Source organism: Ambystoma mexicanum, chromosome 9 (genome assembly GCF_040938575.1).
Source record: "Ambystoma mexicanum isolate Mex_15411 chromosome 9, UKY_AmexF1_1, whole genome shotgun sequence".
Classification (NCBI taxonomy): Eukaryota; Metazoa; Chordata; class Amphibia; order Caudata; family Ambystomatidae; genus Ambystoma; species Ambystoma mexicanum.
The window spans coordinates 1130843991-1130865457 of record NC_090931.1 but is presented as its reverse complement, the minus strand read 5'-3'; the positions used below and the strand labels follow the sequence as shown (position 1 = coordinate 1130865457).

Here is a 21467-nt window from a genome sequence, read left to right as displayed (position 1 = left end):
CGGTCCCTTCCCGAAGTAAGAATATAGACAATATTGAAAAAACAAGTATCCGCATGCCTGGCAAGGGTAACGCTAAACGTTAAATAGTGGAGGACTGGTGGAAGGCGAATTGCTTCTATTAGCACATGGAGATCATTATTGACCTCCTCTGAGCCAATCAGAATGTTAGAAATGCAGTCCATAACTACCGTTACCAAGCGCAATCCAACCGTTCGGATTTCAGAAGCATAAGGGGCAAAGTAAAAAGCATTCTCGGCATTCAAGAAACCATTTCCCAGCAAGATTTATTTCACAAGATTGCAAATCTGTCTGCAAAATTCTGTTTTTTGCTGCACCTTCAACATGACTGGAACATCCCATTCAGGGCACCAAAGAGAAAGCCAGTAGAACGTGGACACATGCTTCCACTTTCGTATGATCCGTTTGCTTGTACATTAGAAGCGATGCATGCTCATTTTCAAGTGGTTGCCTTTCCACCAAGTTGACAACTTTACTCAGTATTAAACGAGCCTTGTTTACTTCATCACCACCAAATCACCCTCTATACTGCTTTTACCACTATGCGCTAATAGTCTTATAGACCTCAGGAGGGTCAGTATCACATGGGCTAATAACCCTTCCGCATCTTATTTCTAAGGCTCTTTTAAATTCACGACATGCAACAAGCTGTGAAATTGGAAGTCTTATTTATTTTCATGAAATGTTCCAAGAGCTGGGGTCTTGATGCGAGCCAGGGTGGCCAAGCCCAGGGTGGGACAGTGGGAGAGTTGCCCAGGCGTCTGCTGAAGCCAAGGCGTTCTGAATGTTCATTGGGTGGTTCTTTGGTGTTGAAGAGACACATCCCAGCGTATGATTGGATTCGGCCCAAAAAGAAGTCTCAGCATTTGCTCTTGAGACAGGGGCATGGCTTGACTGTACATTCGTTTGGAGGCTCTGCCTGAGGAGACGGTCATGTTGGGTTTTCTCTACATAGTGGTAAATGCAGAGACCCTGTTATGTTGGGATCATAGCCATTAATAGCATTGCAATCAAATGAACCGTTATGTGTGCATTCGCAAGGTTGTGCAAAAGATAAATTGAAAATGAAAGCCAAAGAAAAGCTAGCATCAATAAATCAGTAAATCCATTGGATGACATTCAAACCTATTCGACCAGCACATGGCAAAGTCTCACAGAGCCTCGGCCAGGAGATTGCCCAACACAACAATCATGTTAACAACTGCTGCCTCGGTGTCCAGCTACACTGGCATCATTTGCCACGACAAAGACAAATATGGGTCAAAGAGCACTATGCGCTTAAATAAGAGCCGCCAGATTATGTGTCACCTTCTTTTCTTTCACCAGTGGCGTGAGCCATTTAATTCTCAACTGGGGATATGAGTGGCAAAAACAGAAAGTGGAAACTAGTTTCATGGCTTGGCTTGGCAACGGAACAGACATAGGGCCTCATTACGACCCAGGCGGTAAGTTACCGCCTGGGCCGTGACTTTACCACTATGGCGTAAACTATGTTTACACCATGGTGGTAGGCAGACTTACCACCCCATTCCGAGGTCGGTGGGGCGGTAAGTCCCCAATCCCCATTTACCCTTCCCCATTCCCATTTTTGCCCCATAGGGCATAATGGAAGTGGGGAAGGCGTTAATTACGCCACCGTAAATTACGGTGGTGTAATTAACAACATGGTCCCTTAGCGCCATGGATTTTAACACCTGCTAAAAGCAGGTGTTAAATCCGCCATGGCGCTAAGGGACCTCGTACTCAGGCGGTAAGGGTCGGCGCTGTTTACGGCGCCGTAAACCCCTTACCGCCTGAGTTGTAATGAGGGCCATAGACACACATAGGCAGAGGCATGATGCGCAGCTTACATTTGCCAGACAAGTCAATGGTTTCTGGACTGTCCAAATGACGCTTGGATGTCCTCAGTGTCTTGAGATTCGAAAAGGATTGCTTCCCTGCCTGCTCTTCACGCTATTAATAATACTTACTTGGGCTTCTCAGAAAGACCTTATCCCCGACCTCTAGCAAATTGGTGTTCGCATGACCCAATGAGTCACTCCCATCAAGTGCCCAGACACTCCCTTGGAATTATGATCCTGGTCAGTGGAGAAGAGTGGACATTACAGAGCACTGTTTATGACTTGGCCGAGATCAAGCTCCCAAGGTAATCAAAGCAAAAGGAGGGCTTCAGGCCGTGTGCCTCTAACATGGGTCTCTGAGGCCACCTTGAGAGCATCGCATCAGCTTTGCTTTTACACTGTTGAATTTTCAACCTTTACAGCGGCAGTAGCTTTGGAAACTTGCCAGCAGTGTATTTAACCCATTCTGATAGAGAAACATTGATATGTCTTTAAGTAAGATGCTAATTAACTAAAGTTGTGCTCACACGCATCTCTGAGGGTAGTGCACAAATTGCCGGCCAGCACACAATTGGGCCCAGACCTAACATGGCTCACAATTTCACCAGAATCGATAGCTGATTTCAGGTCAGTGAAACCTGTTGTAAGTGGTACCCAGAGAACTTGAACTTTCTAAATCAAGAATAATTACAATCTATGGTTTTAAGTAGAGTTTTATGCCAGATTCCTGCTGCCTCTAAGCCAGTGCTATTAAAACAATTTTCTCATGATACCCCTTTGAGTAAAAATATAGTTGTCAAGACAACCCCCTTGAGTAAAACATAGTGTTGCCAGGCCGTCCTGATGCTATACTTGCCTGTATTCACTGGTAACAGCAGCCACGGTACTGCCTTTTTGAAGAGCCTCTCACCCCCGACCATATTTTGCCCACCCTCACTTGTGTTATTATTATCCAATTTAATGTTTGAGAAATATATCAATGTATCTTACCTCTTACATGAGCTTATTTTGTATGCTGTGGAAAGTGCTGCAGGCGGGAACGCTGTGCTCTGGCATGTTGTGTGAAATGACAAGGCCTGAATGTTATGCAGAGGTTGCCTGCATATCCCTAGACAGTTCCTTCAAACATCCAGGTCTCATCAGGTACAATATGAGAACCTACCTTGCTCCTGGTGCTTTCAAGACTCGGGTCAATTACTCATCTGAAAACTCGCGAGAGTGGGGAATTGTACAATACACGGTAGCATTTTGATGTCAGGATTATAAATACAGTATGAATGCACACTTTTCATTTAAAAGCGAATGCTCAGTTTATAAGGCAGCTTATGATTTATCCAGGCCAGACTTTTATTAATAATTGTAAACCACATTTAGAATGCCAGCTGTGCGTTCAACCTGATCACTGGTCTGCATGCATATGTATGACATGCAAAGTGTACTCCACAGTGAGGTAGGTGGCTTGCAGGAATGCCACTTTCAGCTCATTTTCTCAGGGTTTCTGCATAACCAGTGTTGGACAGAGAACTCGGCCCATCACATCTTGCCATAGATGACTGCACTTCACAAACACCGGGCTTTTATGAAGGTCGATGCATAGATTTCCATTCCATTAGAGCGACGTTAGTGACGCTGATCAGCTACTTCAATCACTAGCTGTCATGCTAAGCAGTGCCAGAGGAAGGGAAAGGGGTGGCTGCCCCCTCTGCCCTTTCAGATCCAAATGAAACCCCCATCCCCTCTACAACATAGTAAAACGCTATTGACTGTTGCCCCATCAGGAGACTTTGCCCCCTCTGACACCAAAATGTGCCCCTTCGAGTGCGGTCAAGAGAATCAGAACTTCCATTGCAAACCGTGCCCATTGACGACATTGGTTCTAGCGCAGACTCGGGCTGGCCTGTAGGGCAAGAGGCCCTTGGCTGAACCAAAAACGCAAAGTGCTGGTGTGGGCCAGTTTTGTTTGTCAAAGTGTGCCACTTTTTGGGCCAATGTGGGCCAGTTTGAGGAGTTACTTTCACTAAGCAGCTAATAGTTTTGAGCAGTGTTGCTCAGTAAATATTCTTTAAAATGCTCAATTCGCATCACATTTCTCAAAAATATCCCCCTTGGGTACTATTCAAACAGTGTCACAAAAGGAATGAATAGGCATTGGCAACTGTGGGCCCCTTTTTCATTTGTGCCTGAGACAACTGTATGGCCCAGTCCGGCCCTGGCTCTGTGTAGGGTATTGCTTTAAAAGAAGCCACCACTACGAAGAGTTACTAAAATTCACCAGGTGCTGCTTTGAAACCAGTGTGATTTAGCCACTGCGACCACTAATCCAATAAAAGTGGGCATGTATTCGATTGTTGCTAGCTTCAGCATCTGACTGCCTGTCCCTGAATATTGTACTGCGACCATGAGAGCTGCAGCCTTCGGTTTGCATTAATGATTGTTTACAAAGGCCCTTAAAGCATGCAATCTCACTTCCTGTGGGCTCATTGAGGGGGTGACGGTCACGTGAGGTGACTTCCACTACCCCCACTGATTTTGATGAACTGTGACCTCTAGTCCTGATACGTTTGTACCTTTGATACGTTTGAACCTTTTTCAATCACTTCAGCTGTATAGCATCCAGTGTGTCCATTGCAAAAAATACGTTGTAAGAGATAACTTGTTGCAACAATGCTTTGCTAAAAAGAAAACAAGCAATTTAGATTAAATTAAGATGCAATTGTATGAATTATACATACATAATATTTAATTGATGTGTCCGTCAATGCCACAAGTTGCAAATGTTGTTGTAGACAGTCTAAATGCACTGAGGCAGGGCTGGCCTAAGGGCCGGGGCAACTGGGCGACCGCCCAGGGTGCCACAGCCCCCCTCCACGCCAGCTTTGGGGAGTCTTTCCCCCAAACTGGTGATGTGGGTGAAGATGTGGCAGGCGTCCTATATAAATGAAATGTGCCCTGAGAGGCGTATTTAATAACAATAGGGCAGTGAGGCTTTCGCATCGGCATCTATTTTGAAAATGTTACGCCCCGCATAACCGGGGGCACACAGGGGGAGGCGTGGGCCTCTGCCCTGAATTTAAATATGTGTTTGAGTATTTGGCAGACCCTTTAACCAATAGAGATAAACAACTTCTAATACCGCCCTTTTAAATCATGCTTAAGATGTGTTTTGCAGAAATGAGTGTTCAAAGCAGGAATCCCTGATCATTTTCCTTTGCGTGATGCATTATAGTCCTTCAGTTCATGTAAAATACACAGGGGTTGAGTCTCAAAATCTCGAGCATCTAAAAGTAGTGCAGAGAATACATATTTTTTTCATCCCCAATATTTGGAATTAGCAGGATCAACATATTCAACAAAATTGTTCAGCACATTTCCTGGGGCTGCATGCCACAGCAAGTATGCACTGGCTAGCCTTTTTGCACCCAAAATACATGATACACTTCCTGCAACAATGTGGGTGCTGGAAGTACATTTAAATTGTCTCAGGCCTTTACAGAACCTGTCATCCTGAACTGTCCAAAAAAATGCTATTATTGTTTGAGGAATAGAAATGAAAGCACAACGTTAAACAAAATGCATGAAAGGGTCAGGAATGACCCTCTCATGCATTATGCAACCCCCTGAGACTGTTCCCAATAGGCACAGGGGATTTTATTGCACTCCTCTCCTTCTAGTGCCTCCCATTTATGAATTCGGGATGTGCTTTAAAATTCAAAGAAACACCCACATCCATGCAGGTTTTGGATGGTTGCACACAGCAGGGGACGAAGAAGATTAAATCAGATGCTCACATTCAGAAGCCCTTTGTGAATAGGTCACAGTTGTGTTTGGCACATGCGGCCGACATACATTTTCAATGCATTCAGACATGCGCCAAATGCGCAAGTTTTTTTTTTAAGTATGTGAAATTACAAACATTCCCATTCCACTCTCTCGACAAAACTAATGTTTATAAAGCATCATGTAGAAAATCCATAATTAAAAGGATTTCTTAACAAAAAAAACGGGAGACGACATGTGTCAATAGCCTGTGGTCGGTGGTGCGCCCTGAGGTCAGCTATTCATTAACCGACATTTAAGGAGCTGGAATTCTAAATAGCGGTGTGTAAATGAGGTTACGCTTGAATACCAAGCAAACGCATTAAAACGCCGGTTACTGCGCATAATGAGCGCATAAGGAGTGCTTATTGACTGACTAAAGTATACGAATGAATATTCATGTCACCTGATTTAAAATATGCATTCCTTTATTTTTTATTAACTATCCAGATTAGCTTGCGAGTTTCATATCTCCAGTTTATGGCCATCTGAACCATAACTTTCTTTTTTTAAATTAATTCTCGTAAGGTTGCTCTGCTAAAATATTAATACTAATAATGAAAATAATAGCAATAGCAATCATGTGCAGCACTGTAATCATTAATTAAGCAAAATCCTAGCTTATTTGCTCGGATGACCATTAGTGTAGTTCATTATTCTCCCAGTAATACTTGACCATATTCACTTCATGACTTGTATAATTCCACTTTCCCACGTATATTATTTACAGACAACCCCCACTGTTTACATGTCAGATTTATTCACTTGACATCCATCTCTTAGTTCAGAACCAGCTGAGTTTGGTTAGGTACTAGTGCACTGAACTGTGCAACATATGTGCGTGGGGTAAAATGTAATGTCACTGCACTGATTTTACTTATTTATTTTAAGGTTAGGTGCTGTATAGTAGTAGAGGTTACAGACATACGATAGGAGGCAAGAGGGGTGACCGGTCCTTACTGCATCACACGTATTACAAGCATACAATTTAGGATAGTGTTGCATTGTTAATGTTGACCCTTAAAGGGGACATGTAACAATGCTGAGAGTGGTCATGGCAGTGAGATTTTAAAAGTGGTCATCCAGAGGGATACAGGGTTGGGTGGTTTGGGGTAGGGTGCATCTTGTGGGTGTAAAGGTTGCGCTCCTTGACGAGGAGGGCCTTGATTGTTTTTCTGAAATGCATGTAAGTGCGAGCGAGTCTGATATTGTGGCATTAAGCCCCTGTCCCAAGGACTGGAATGGGGGTAACGGCCCGGCAGCCCAGGGCCATTAACGAGGGCTCTGGGCCGTTACCCCCTGGTCCAGCCATTGGAACGGGCACTTAAGGTCATTAGCACCACGGCTACCGAAGCGGTAAACCAGGGTGCTAAAAAATAACGGATTTTCCATCGTTCAATGGGATGATCCACGCATCAGGTTGAATGAAGGAAAATCCTTTTTGGAGATGACTGCCATGGAAAGGGAAGGTGGGGCTCCATATACAGCCCCTCTTCCCTTTCCATGGCAGCCTGTGGGAGGCAAGGGGAAGGAGAAAACACAGCAGTGGCGGGTGCGGGTAAGTAGGGGAATGATGGAGGTAAAAAATAAAGAGGGATGGACAGTGGAGGGGAAGATGGACGTTTGCAAATGTTAATGTGTAGATATATATAGCACCTTTTACATTTTAGAAATTCTCATTGTTAGTAAAAACAAAAAAACGAGCCTAATCATGTCAGTAAACAAAAACAAGTGGCCCAGATATGTGATGTCATCTTTCATGTCCTGGGTGTTAATGTTGGTGGCGCTGGTTATGGTTGCTTAGCTTACCATAACTGGAGAATTTCTATGGTTTTTCGGTTTTACTTGTAAACATAACTCCCCTTAACAAAGTTTTTGCATTGAAATTCATATGTTTTATTAGTGCTACTTAACCATACATTTTTTTCAGTGAATTTCATAAATGTTTACCATTGCACCCTTAATTTCCTACAAATTACTCATATCATACTTAAGCAAATATAGCAACAATTGTGTCCAATTTAGAAAGTTTCACTTAAAACTCAGCCATTCCCCAACATCTAGCATAATTTTTACACTTCTATACACTTTTTGGAACTTTTTCCACTCTTTTTCTGTGCGTCGATTTATGCGAACATCTCATGCCATCGCAGACTTTTCAGACAGTGTCAGGTGACCACACACTCATGCGCGGCATGATGACGTGTCCGACAACGCGTCCACACTTTGCGAACGATTCTGTGCTTCGCGAACAGTTTAGAACTGCATTTCCCATCAGCTCATCTAGGAACTTTGGTACTCAAAACTTACCCTTGCACAGCTCGTTCACCTATTCTCACTCATTATCCATTAACAATCTAGCAAAAAGCACATACTTGGAAGAATATTAGCAAAACTGCTATTTATCTTAAAGATGGAATCAGCCATTGACATCCCTCCTCCCCAAGAGCCACCACCATCACCACCACCAGCTGGAGGACCTACACAATGAAAGAAGCACAGTAATTCAAAAGACAATGAAGAAGACCAAGAAGATGAGGTAGAGGAAGTGCCTACCTCTAGCACCCAGATAGAATCATGGGTGTGGCAGTTCTGTACCACTGTTGGGAATGTATGAAAGGCTAAGGCTACCAAAGTGAAAAGCATTGAGTGCAAAGTTGTACTGCCTGGGAAGTACTCCTTCGGGACCACCTCCATGCGCCGCCACACCAAATCGAACCACCTCAATGCTCTCAGAAAAGCTGTTCCTTTCTTCAGAAGTAGTAGGCTGTATTCCTCCACATTATCTTCCTCAACCAATACTGTAACCACACAGCCTACGTCTGTGGGACACAAATCCCACCAACTACCTTGCAAACGATACAAGAGGCTGTTGATCCATATCTTTTGAAGACTACTGTACTCTGTATATACTGCAATGCACCACTCTGCAGGGGGGAGCAATTTCAAAAATGCTTTTGAAGCTGTAATCAAGGAGCATGTGTTACACTACTGTGCATTGAACGTAGTAAATTAAAGATTGTATTCAAGCTAGATGGATTCAAATCAGACAGCAGCTGATAGTGGTGGCAAGACTCGCCCGGTAACCCCTTCTGCTCCTGAATGTAAATAGGCAGGAGCGAACAGACTACATGGAAACTCTTGGACAGCAAAAAACCCTATGACGACGTTACCTGTTGTTGTGCTTCGGATCAATTTTAGGATGTCGCTGTCTCCTCATACGTAGATGTAGACAGCTGTACTCTGTGTCAGCGACTGGACAACTGCAGGCAAAAGGAGAACTGTTGATAATCAGTTGTAATTTAACGAATGCCGTGATTACCATTCAACTGAAACTATGATGTAGGAGGCAGTAGATGGGCGGTCTTTGGCAGATAAGAATTGGGTAAGGAAGGTTTCTGAGTGGGGAAGAGAGAGGAAGTTAGAGACAGGCTAGGACCGGGGAGGCAAAGAAAGTACATAGAATGCAAGCTCATGAGTAGAAAATGAGAGCGTAGCAATGTGCCGTATCTCTTGCTTCTGGTGTACATATCCTGGCTGTAGACTGAACAATGATTGAGTGGTGGCAGCAGTTCTCATCTGGCATGCCCCCGCCAAGGGAACTAGAATCGAACATGCACACTGACTGCCATGTTGAGGCAACACACATACAATGTAGACACCCTCCTCCTCCACCGAGCCCACAACATCAGAGGACGTTAAAGAGATGTAACAGTATGCCCCCTTCCAAAAGGGGCATGAACAGAAGTGGCATATTCCCAGGTCCTTTCAATCAACCAGATACTGGAGGCAACAATGGAAATACCGGGAATCACATAAACCCCGAAACCTCGAACTCAGGTCCAGGCTGCGTCAAAATCGGAGGAGGACGGGAACAGGACTGGTGATGGAAACAGTCAGGGACATTTGCCCGCAATTGCGAAATATGGAAGCATGGATGCAGGCGAGACCAGGCAGGTGACAGCTTTAACAAAAAGGCTGCAGGATCTCTGGGTGCCAGGATCTCAAAAGGACCCAAGAACTTCGGGGACAGCAAGGAGGGTACCAAGTGTCAAGGTAAAAACCTGGAGGACAACCATACTTTCTCGCCAGATCATCTTTGATGTCCTGGGAGTTAGTCTTAGCAGTGCACAATGTGGCGCGAGTTATGGTTGCTTAGCTTACCATAACTGGCACATTTATGAGGTTTTTCGGTTTTACTTGTAACCATAACGTCCTGTAACAAAGTTTTTCCATTGAATTTCATAGGTTTTTATTAGTGCAACTTAACCATAACGTCCCTTTAACAAAGTTTTTTCATTGAATTTCATGGGTTTTTACCAGTGCATGCTATTTTCCTACAATTTACTAATATCATACTTAGCCAATAAGCAATATTTTTGTCCAATTTACAAAGTCTCACCTTAAAACTCTACCATTTCCCACCTTGTAGCATCAATCTTAACACATCTATACACTTTTTGCAACATTTCGAAATAATTTTCCATCCGTAGACGTCCAGGAACGTCTGACTTCATCCCAGACCTTCTGGACAGTGCCACGTGACCATATGCTTACGCACGGCATGGCGACGTGTTCGGAAAGGTGTCTGCACTTCGTGATCAGATCCATGCTTCGAAGACAGTTTGAAACTGCATTTTCTACTGATCTAGGAACTTTCAACTTCAAAATGTTCCTTGCACACCTCCTACACCTTTTTTGTACTAGTTATCCATTACCAATCTAGTACACAGTACATACTTGGAAGAATTTGATCAAAACTGCTATTTATCTTAAAAACGGCATCAGTTATTGCCATCCCTCCTCCCCAAGAGCCACCACAAGCTGGAGGACCTTCACAGCAAAAAAAGTGCAGTACTTTCAAAGACAATGAAGAGGACCAAGAAGATGAGGTAGAGGAAGTGCCTACTTCTAGCACCAAGATCGAATCATGGGTGTGCCAGTTCTTTGCTACTGTTGAGAGTGTACCAAAGGCTAAAGCTACCAATATGAAATGCACTGAGTTCAATGTTGTACTCAGTCGCAGACTACCTGGACAGTACTCCTAAGGGACCACCTCCATGCCCTGCCACACCAAATCCAATGACCGCAATGCTCTCAGAAAGGTTGTTCCTTTCTCAACAAGTAGTAAGCTGTCTTCCTCCACCTCATCTTCCTCAACCAATACTGTAACCACACAGCCTGATGTCTGCGGGCTTTGGCACATTATAAATAAATAAATAAATAAATACATAAATAAGGAGGGCTACAGACCATTATCGTCCATTGCAGCCCCTGAAATGGGGGATAAAGGTCATTAGCACCCCTGGTTCCAAAAGCAGGAACCCAGGGTGCTAAAACATAGATTTGTCTTCCTGTAGGAAGGAAAATCCTTTTCCAAGACAGCCAATATGGAAAGAGAAGGTGGGGCTCCGTACACAGCCCCTCCTCCCTTGCCATGGCAGCCTGCAAACCCCTATGAACATATTACCACAAGCACTTTTTTCCCCTTTCAAACCAATCCTACCTTCAAATAACTTTACCACATAGCCGGTCCCAGGTAGACATAGCCACTTTAACACCATTTTTCGTCCCTAGCGGTCATGGCCAGTAGCCAGATTGTCCGCGTCATGACCTTATGCTATGACCCAGACAATCTGGCTACTGCCCACGGCCACAGGCTATACCTCAGTCACCAAAGGTATATGACTACTTTTTGTACCTACATTATGACACCTGTGAAAAAAAAAACAGGCACATTTGCAAAACCATGCTTTAATGTCCTTGCCAATGCTCCTCATGAGTTTGCTCAAAATACGCCCATGTTTTATTTTTTTTAAAAGTGTCAAAATGTATGTACATACAATAGTCATATAACTTAGCCCCCACTTGACAAAATCCATTCCGTCTTTACACAAGTATTGAAGGTTGGGTCTATAATCTTTCTCAAAACCTTTGTCCACATTCGTCAAATAGCAACAAAGTTGTAAGCCATCTAAACATTTTGAGACCCCCCTCTAATTTTGCTCCTCTTGAGAAAATCTCACCAAACTTTAGAAAACCATGTATATCTAGATCCAAAATCATTTTGCCAAGTGTGCAGATTTGTCAAATGACACCACATTTATATGCCTTTACAATATTTTGGGACCCCCCCTCTAATTCTGCCCCCTCTTGACAGAATCCCACAAAACTTTGGAAAACCATTCAGGATTAGTTCTAGAATAAGATTGCAAAATTACATGCAGTATCATTGAGTGGCGCAAAAGTTATAAGCCATCCAAAAACTGCTTTTCCCCAACCCTGTAATGCAGAAATAGGTACAGATGTCCGAGGACATCTGAAGTGTCCACAAACACCACAGAACTGCCCCAGGACATCTGGAGTGTTCGCAGACTGTTGGGGGTGAAACAACCGATTTTTTGGCATCTTGTGGCCATATCGCATCCCATTCTCACCCCCCCAAATCAACAGAGATTGTTGAGTTTGACAAGTGCAATGTTGTTTTTTTTTGTTGTTTTCACCGTGCTGTCCTCGGACCCCCCAAAAAGTCTGCAAATCCAAGATGTCAGGCGTTTTAGGAAAACAGATGCATTTCACATTTTCTCGCCACCCAATCAACGGACACATCCCGATGTCTGTAGACCACGTAAAAGTCAGCAAATATTTCTGGCCAATCGGAGGCCAGTCCGCAGACCGAACAGGGAAGTGAGTCCGCGGTGCGGACATAGATATCACTAATTTGCTTTACATTTTGGTTGTTTAAAAAAAACTACTGGACGGATTTACACCAAATTAACAAAAGCACGCTTTTGGGACCAATCCGCCGCTCCTGCCGCAAATTTGGTGAAAATCCATCCAGCAGTTTGGGCTGTAAGGGCGTGACCAAAGTTTTTTCCCATTATGTCTATGGGAAAAAAGAAATTTTGGGACCCCCCCCTATAACTTTGCTCCCCCTTGACCAAATGTGACCAAACTTTGCAAGATTCAGAGTGGGCAATCTACTTTTTTTGCAAAGTTTGGTGACAATTCGTCCAGGGGGACCAAAGTTATAAGCCACCCAAAAAGTGCTCTTACTATGCGTTTAGTAACTTAACCATAACTACATGGCTGCTACCGCCGCAGGCCATGTTAAAAAAATAATAATAATAATTATATATATATATATATATATATATATATATATATATATATATATATATATATATATTTATTTTATTTTTTTATTTTTTTTAAAGCAGTGCTTGACTGTAGCGCCTTTCATTGCGATGGTTGGAATTGGTTGTTAAATCGCAGTGCTTAATTCTTGTGCTGACTCTAAGCCAAGCAAGGCAAGCTTCTCATCGACTACCAAAGGTGTGCCAACCCGCAGCTACCTGTGGGATTTCAATTAGTGCCTGAGTCCATGGGGATGTCCCAGCCCCTCCCACTGCTGTAGAAACATCCACATATGAAAGACAATTGAAATCTTCCCCAGTGCAGCGACTGAAGCGAATTGTCTGGTGGCAGCTGGCAGGTGGCCTAGATGCGAGCAGTTGGTTTTGTGGTCGTAGGCTATTACAAGTCTGCCATATCATCTTTCATCGCTGCTGTCTTGTTAACAGCGTAACCAGTGATCACGTGAGAAGGAAAACGACACCTCTCTCCTGCCAGTCTTCCTCTCTGCACTTCTGGCTTCCCTTCCCCCAAAATGATTATTTATTCTTAGAGTAGAGTGACGATGTCATAGCATGAGGTAACGTGTCCATGATAAAGGAGTTTACCTTCAAAGCAATCAATGTGCTCCATGCACCGGAACCTCTCTGAAAATGGAAAGATATTTATTTTCACATGAGTCAGTGTAACACTCGAGAGTGACAGACAATAGCAAACAGACATTGTTAAGATTCATTCAGTGCAAACATGTTTTACCTGAATACACACGAGGAGCCAGAGAAGAAGATGCGGCTCTCATTATTTTGTAACGCTTTATTTAAACGCTCAACAGCATACACAGTCCACATTTCTTTCAGATGCACTGCCCACAGTGCACGGTAGCAAATAATACAAGATACCATAGAGCAGGATTGTCCAAATCCAGGCGTCGGGGACCGGATTCCAGATGGGTCTTCAGTATGTCCCTCATTAATATTCATGAGAAGAAATGTGCATACATTTTAAATACATGTATGCAGATTTATCACATGAATATTAATAAGGAGTATCCTGAAAATGCGGCAGGTTTCTTGAGGCCCAGAGTTGGACAACCCCACCACAGAGCAAACACATAGGGCCTCATTACGACTCAGGCGGTAAGGGGTTTACGCCGGCATAAACAGCGCCGACCCTTACCGCCTGAGTACGAGGTCCCTTAGCGCCATGGCGGATTTAACACCTGCTTTTAGCAGGTGTTAAAATCCATGGCGCTAAGGGACCATGGAGTTAATTACGCCACCGTAATTTACGGTGGCGTAATTAACGCCTTCCCCACTCCCATTATGCCCTATGGGGCAAAAATGGGAATGGGGAAGGGTAAATGGGGATTGGGGACTTACCGCCCCGCCAACCTCGGAATGGGGCGGTAAGTCCGCCAACCACCATGGCGTAAACATAGTTTACGCCATGGTGGTAAAGTCACGGCCCAGGCGGTAACTTACCGCCTGGGTCGTAATGAGGCCCATAGACTGCACTGAGCAGTGAAGAAAGAGAACAGAGCAACGCCAGGCCCCCACACCATCAGCACACCCGCTGCAATCTTGTTATGGAGGTAACTACCTGCAAAAACACCCTAAATGTCTTTGAGACCCTGCTTAGGATAAAACATTCATACATGTTTCTTCATGATCATCGGCAGAGGCCAGGACCCCAAGCCACTCTGAATGAGAGATGTTTTAATGTGTTTAATTATGCGCCACTTAGCAACTAAATAGGCCAGATAAAGCATGGGTCCCATGCCAAGAACAAACACAATTTTTGTTTTGAAAGATGCCATTCTGGTGACTGTACACATATGCATTCATGCACAGTAGCTGACCAGCAGGCAACACCCTTAGCTCCCATTGCAGTTGTGGAGCCCCCATACTCTCTGGAGTTGCCACAGGTGAATCCAGATTGAACATTTGGATACCATCTGGTCAGCCCCACTTGGAGCCCAGTTGGAGTAATCTACCAGAGACTTCTTCACACTCCACCTGTTATCTTGACAGCTTTTCATCTCGCTTGGGTCTTCTTTTCATCATTTGGAGCTCAACACTTTAAATACTATTGAGGTTTATAATATTACAATGCATGAAGTCATAACAGACATGACTTCTAAAAGCTTATGGGGCCAGGGAAGAGTCAGTCATGCTTTAAGGATGCAAGAGCCTTCATCCTGCTGAGTTTGTTTCCATGAAGACTACTCAGTTTATTTATTTAATATTTAATAATAGGGTGAGTCCATGACTGCAGGGCAATGACCTCAGAAAGGCCATAAGGCTCAGGCAGAGTCAGTCATATGTCAAGCATTCATGATGTAAATGTTGACACACCTTAAAGGAATACCATTTAGTCAGGTAGGATTGCAATATTATGAGCTGTGTAGCTTGGGAAAAACCCATGACAAATTTCTACGGTAATATAACTATTCCTAAAACATTCTGTTATAGGAAAAACCCATAACATATTTCTACAGTAAAATACCTATTCCCAAAACAATTTGGGATTGGCTGGCACAAGTGATGTGATGCGCTAGTGCATCTAATCACTTACACCTAAAAAAGATGTGCCCTAGTCACAGAGTGACTTTGAATGTCTGCATCACAGATAAGTAGGTTCAGATTCTCTTTTTCATCCACTTTGCACATTTGCACAGATTACAGGGCATTTCAGCACATGTAATGTGCATCACAGATTCAGAAATGGGATGCACATTAAAATGTACAGAAAACAAACACCCTCCTCTGAGCCTCGATGGGACAGGGGCCAGGGAAGTGCATTGCATGAGAGGGTCATTTCTGACCCATTCATGCATTTTTCTTTTAAATGTCAAACAGCAGCGGCATGAAGTGCTGCTGTCCCACTTAGATTACTATCTCTCAAACAGGGATAGCAGTGAGGTTTTCTTTTTTACACATTTCCGAATGACAGGCCTTTGAGTGGGCCATCATGGTGAAACACGCTCTCAGCATTCACAAGAGTGTAGGGTGCACCCTACATTATCCCGACACTAATGCAAGGTTGCTGGCTAGCGCATCATTTGTGCTGCGATACCATCCCCTGGAAATATAAAGGCCTCTATTGTAAACAACATGACCTTCAAAAAGGGCATCTTCTGCACATTTATTTGCATCACTATTTGGAAATATTGACTTTGTGTGAAAAAGATTACACATTTTTGCCGATTGCAAACAAATGGTTAATTTTGGGTTCTATATTAAAGAAAACGTTAGGTACAAGCCATTAGTAGTTTAGACAATTTGCTTGTTTTGACGATCACTGTCAGGAAAGGTACTGAATTTCTGACTTATTCTATATACTTTAAACGTTGCTTTGAACATGTGCTGAAAGGAGTTTGACTGCTTCAATACAATGTTTACAGCAGCATTTCATCAGCATGATCTGTCAGGAATTTAGCCCATCTCTGTCACCTGAATCTCTCAAACTAGAATGAAAATTCGAGTGGGTCGGGGTTTGGCCAAATGTATTCACTCAACCTTATTCACAAGTTCAAATCCCACGTCATAGAATTCGCCAGCCATTTACCTGATGCAACAATGTATTTATCGGTAGGGGTACATTTACTCTCTGAAGTACTAATGGTCAGAGCATATTTTGGAGTTTGTTGTTACTTTTTCCTTCTGTAATTTGAAGTGTTTTGCAATTGCCACCCCGGTTAGCACTGTAGAATGAAGGCCCCGTTGGCATTACGTACTATCTCCGGGCTGATCACTGTATGAACCTTGCAAAGATAACATGTAGGGTGAAACTCTCATGATTCAAAATTGGGCTTTGCAGGCTTCATGCAATTCTCATCAGCGGTGCCAAACCAGGTGAGCTGTGCTAGCTGATGTTTTTAAAACATCATTATTGTAGAAGTTATTCCCAATGAAAATGAAAGTTTAGTTTTAATGTTACAAAACGCATGAAAGCTAATTTACTGACTATTTTCTAAAGAGTATGGGATAATGTTATGACACAGAGCGTTACCAATTTTAAAGTGATTCTTTTTTTTTCCTTTTATAGGTGCATTTGTTCCTTTGATTTCAGAAAGAGTTTGCTCTCTGGGTACCTATATGAGTAAGGTTGCACTGTGCCATGGAAACGTGGCCTACCCTGGCCTGGGTCCTTCTGCTGAGTCTGATTGCTGACTGGCTAAAACATGCCCAATCAAGGGATTTCACAGTGAAAGACATCATCTACCTCCATCCTTCAAGTAAGACTTGCTGCATGTGCTCTTGGAAAGGTGCCCTGATTTCTGAATTATTCTCCATGGGTGATGAAAAAAAAAAGAATGGGAGGAAAGCGTGTGTGACAATGCAAGCACATTTCTCGCATAGGTGTACGCATTCTTTCTACATTTGGCTTCTGAAAATTAAGAAATTAAATGTTTGACAAGGTGAATCTATGAAAGGTGATAATAAATAGTTTATGTAGAAAAGCTATGCTAATACCCCCTACCACTTAAGGAGAGGAACAATATATGAAGGCTTGATATGAGGTGAAGGTTCTGTTTTAGGCATCTGCCCTCAATGGCATAACTGTTTCTTAACTAAGCAACCCTTTAGCACCAACAAGCAAAACAACCTTTCTTGGTTACCGAGATAAAACATTCGCAATGCTCTCTGCTTGTCTCTGTACAGCACCACATAAGCAGCCCACTGGCACTTAATATAATTTTCAACTTTTAACCTACAGTTTAACTTGTTCTTCACCCTGAACTGCATACAACACCTTCTTTCATCCACGTGAACCCATGCTCAATCAAACGTAACACTTGATTTTTAAGTGAAGGACACATTTCTTTGTTGCCATTTGAACAGCACACTCTCTTACACGTTTCGGAAGTCAATAAGAAAATAAGTCAAAAGTTGGTAATCTATTTTTTACTTTTTGAAATGTTAAAAAGCGACTAACTTTGTCTAGAAAACTTCAATTTACTTTTTTTTTTATTATTAGTTTATTTTGGTTTTTTGGGTCTCCTGATATATTTTCACACGAGATGCAGGTTTTGATGCAATTTATTGGTCTAACTGAAAGCACTATGCAGAGATGGAACAAAGCATTAGCTTTTCAAGTGCCACATACTTCTTCATAAGAAGGTGCAGTGTGAAATGATTTGTAAAGAGAAAGCCAAAGCAGAATTTCAGGTACCATGTTTGTCACAGTATATTACGCAGAACCAGCAAGTCAAGGAAGGTGTTGACTTGCTGGTTCTGCGTAATAGTAACCCTTGCAACTGAAGGTGTTGCACAAAAAACGCGTTTTATTTTTACAAAGAATTCTTTTTGAGCAGGCTTCCAACCCATCTCGCACCCAACCTCCACCAGCACCCCTTTTCCCAATAGACCACGAACCAGGCCGGTGTGTTGTCAATTAAAAATGTATTAATTTATTATTTTAATATCCAATCAGAACAAAGAGATGACAGTAGCCACTAATGTTGTGGCAACACAAATGCACAAACTTCTAGAAAGTAACCAGATTAAGAGGTGCTGTAATGTCACACCGATTTTGTGTTATGAAAAGCAATGCCAAACAATTTCACTCAAATGATGGCAGGAAGGTTATGCACTCCCCCCTGTGACAACGGAAACATTGGTTTTCAAGGATTTAATACTACTGCTATGGGACAGCACACTAGGGTACTTTGGGCTGCTTACACTAGGAGACAAAAAGGGCTTCCAAACAGACTAGCTAGCACACATATGAAATTTGATTTTTACACAGGCAACACAAGAGAAAGAAAAATCCAAAAATAAAAGGGAAGGCAATTCAAAATCAGTGATCAGGGTACAGTAGGGGAAGAGATGTAAACTAGGAATAACAAGTATTCAAAGGTGAACATTTATTTTAAGAACACAAAAAGGCATATCACCCTAGTTTCTTCTGGGGCTGTGAAGGGCTAGAAAGCTCTGAACAATGAAAAATGAAGGAAATGCAATTCGAAATCCGAGCTCAGAATATGATAGGGAAAAAAAATACTCTAGGAAAAATGCTTTTAAAGGATGCAAAGAAATATTAAGAAAAACAAAATTGGAAATCACATTAATTTTGCTGAGGCTGAAAATGACACACACGCTTTCAACAATGAAAAAGGCGCATAGGAACCACAGTTTGCAGTGAAAATGACAGGGGTAACTCACAGGTATGCTTTGGGCAAAGGGATTTTCACAATTGATATTGATATTGATATTTTATTTCTATCGTACACAAGTGGTTCAGAGCGCGTCAAGGCAAGGGAGGTGAATAGGGGAGAACAAAACAGCGATCTTACTAGGTCCAGTGACATTGTGAACGCGCAAGTGCAGGGGAAACAATGGGAACACGGCTTGGGTTTAATATGGTAGATGCAAAGGTGAATTTGTCTTTAAACACACAATTTAACATATGGAAGAATTGTTTTTTCAGCTCTTACTAAAATTACTTTTTGGGGAACAATTTAGGCTTATAATGACTCACAAGACACAGGAAAGGGGAAGGTAGTTTCAAAGGCCACCTTTCCCTACTCATTGAAGTAATGTGGGAATTAATTGATTTAATGCGCCAAATATGGTAGGGATCTACACCAACACTAGAAATTCTTAGATAGGAGATTGCGAAAATACAGGGACATAAAATTAATTCTTCCACAGAAAAATGACTTAACTATGCAGACAAACAAATGACTTTTCAGATGGAACAGGACTATTATCAACAGGAAAAACACAGGATGATTTGTTTCCATAGGAAAATGACAAATGCACAGGTGAACACAGAATTGATCAATGGGAGAGTTACCACAATGCACAAACAAATAAAATGCCTTTCAATAGAAAAAATGACTGAATTTCACAAACAGATAGGATAGGGGATTTTTCCCATGTGGAATCTCTAGGGTAGTGCTTAAGAATAGAGGGCTTGTTTAATCTATGGCTGGGGAGGTCTATACTTAAAAGAGAAAAGGAGCTTTATGGTCATCAAGGGGCTCCAGGGCTTCACTGCAGGGGCCATCCAGGGGTCAGTCTAGGGCTCTCCCTGTCCTCCAAATCAGCTACTCCTTCTCCCTGCTTCACTCCAAGACTAGGCCCAATTTCTGCAAGGATAGCTCCAGATTTTAGTCAGCTGCACACCTCAGATTTTGTAGAGAGAATCTCCAGTTGAGAAGGAGTAAACTATTTATAAACCAAATGACATCACTGATGAGTCATCCTTCTTGCACAACTGATAGGGCAGTGGTCAAGGGTTCGCTCCCCTCTGCAAGCCGGTAGGTCCAGAGAATGGGGGAGTGATTTCAGAAGCCAGGGGAGGATACCCTGTCAATCATATGACAAAGACAGGGGGTTGGATCTGGCTTCTGTACCACGAAATCTCAAATTTTAATAAATCCCCTTTCTCATAAGATTAAGCCACATATGCCAGCATTTTCAGACACTACATTTTTTTGGTGAATCAAATGATCTGACCTAGAAGTTTGTAGGTTATTCTATGGCAGCGTCACTATTTTTCCTTGTTTATGCCTTGTTTATGCCCAAACTACATTACTGAAAAATCTGGCCTTCGATGGGCGGAATACCTATCACACATTTTCTCACATTTTTATGATTGTCATATTTATGCAGAGGACAGAATTCATTTTTGTCTTATAACGTTTGATAGGTTGGTGTCACCAAAATCGTTTTTGGTCCACCAGCAGCAGCTCACTGACAGCTTTTCATAAATCCAAACATGAATAGTGTATTATTAATACTTCCCAAGGTACCCCTAAATAGCATGGCCCTCATTACGACCCTTGCGGAAAGCGACTGACCGGAGCGCCACAGCGTAAATAGCGTTTCCGCCATTGCACGAAGGAGCAAAGTGCGGCCCATTCCGACCCATCGGGCACGAGCACCACGCCACGGCGGAAGTGCAAAGTCCGCGATGGCGGAAATGACCCCAAAACGGCCCACACCGCCGCCGTACGGCGCCCTAGGTGCAATACCGCCACCCCTCTTAGCGGTCACCGCAGTGTGCGCTGTACTTTGTAAGAGGATTCAATTCAGCACTACAGCCAAGTTAACGCCTAGTCTAGAATACTGAATGAAAACCCTTATTGATATATCTTTAGGTCCAGTTCATGCGTTCTGGATGACTACCCTTGTATAACACCCCTCTCTTGGAATCCCCCTGACCCCACTGAGCCAAGAAGCAGTTCTGTTTTGCAAGTTAAAAGGTTTATTTGATAATTTAAACAATAGATATATATATGACACTTTAGAATAAATTAATAATTGAATAGCACACTTAATCTGATATGATAAAGATTAATAACGGAGAATCTGGCACTAACACGCTTCTCTATAGTCAATAAGGAGTTGACAAGAAATGGATAAGGTAGCACACTGGTAAATAGGAACAAAAGTATAATGTAGGAGAGGATGCTTTATGTAAGCTCAGGTGGATGCAATATTCAATGAATGCAGTACAGAAAATACTCAATATGATTTCAACAAAACAATGTAATCACTTTTCTCTGGCAATCCCCTCCCCCCCTTGATGCAAGGCAAGGAAATGGAAGGAAAACACACAGTTCTCAGAAATGCACTCAAATGTGATTCAGTTCACCCCAGCAAGCTTAGACTACAGAAGTTTGAAAACACAGGCAATGCTTGGATA

At 42.7% G+C, this 21467-nt stretch overlaps 1 protein-coding gene across 1 annotated transcript in view; it reads left to right on the top strand.

The window, feature by feature from the left end:
- LYPD6 (LY6/PLAUR domain containing 6) overlaps positions 1 to 21467 on the top strand; it is a 290041-nt gene that overhangs the window by 144601 nt on the left and 123973 nt on the right. Inside the window, exon 3 of the mRNA XM_069616496.1 lies at positions 16857 to 17046. Coding sequence (XP_069472597.1) covers positions 16929 to 17046 — 118 coding nt within the window. The 5' untranslated portion in view covers positions 16857 to 16928. The remainder of the gene's footprint in view (positions 1 to 16856; positions 17047 to 21467) is intronic.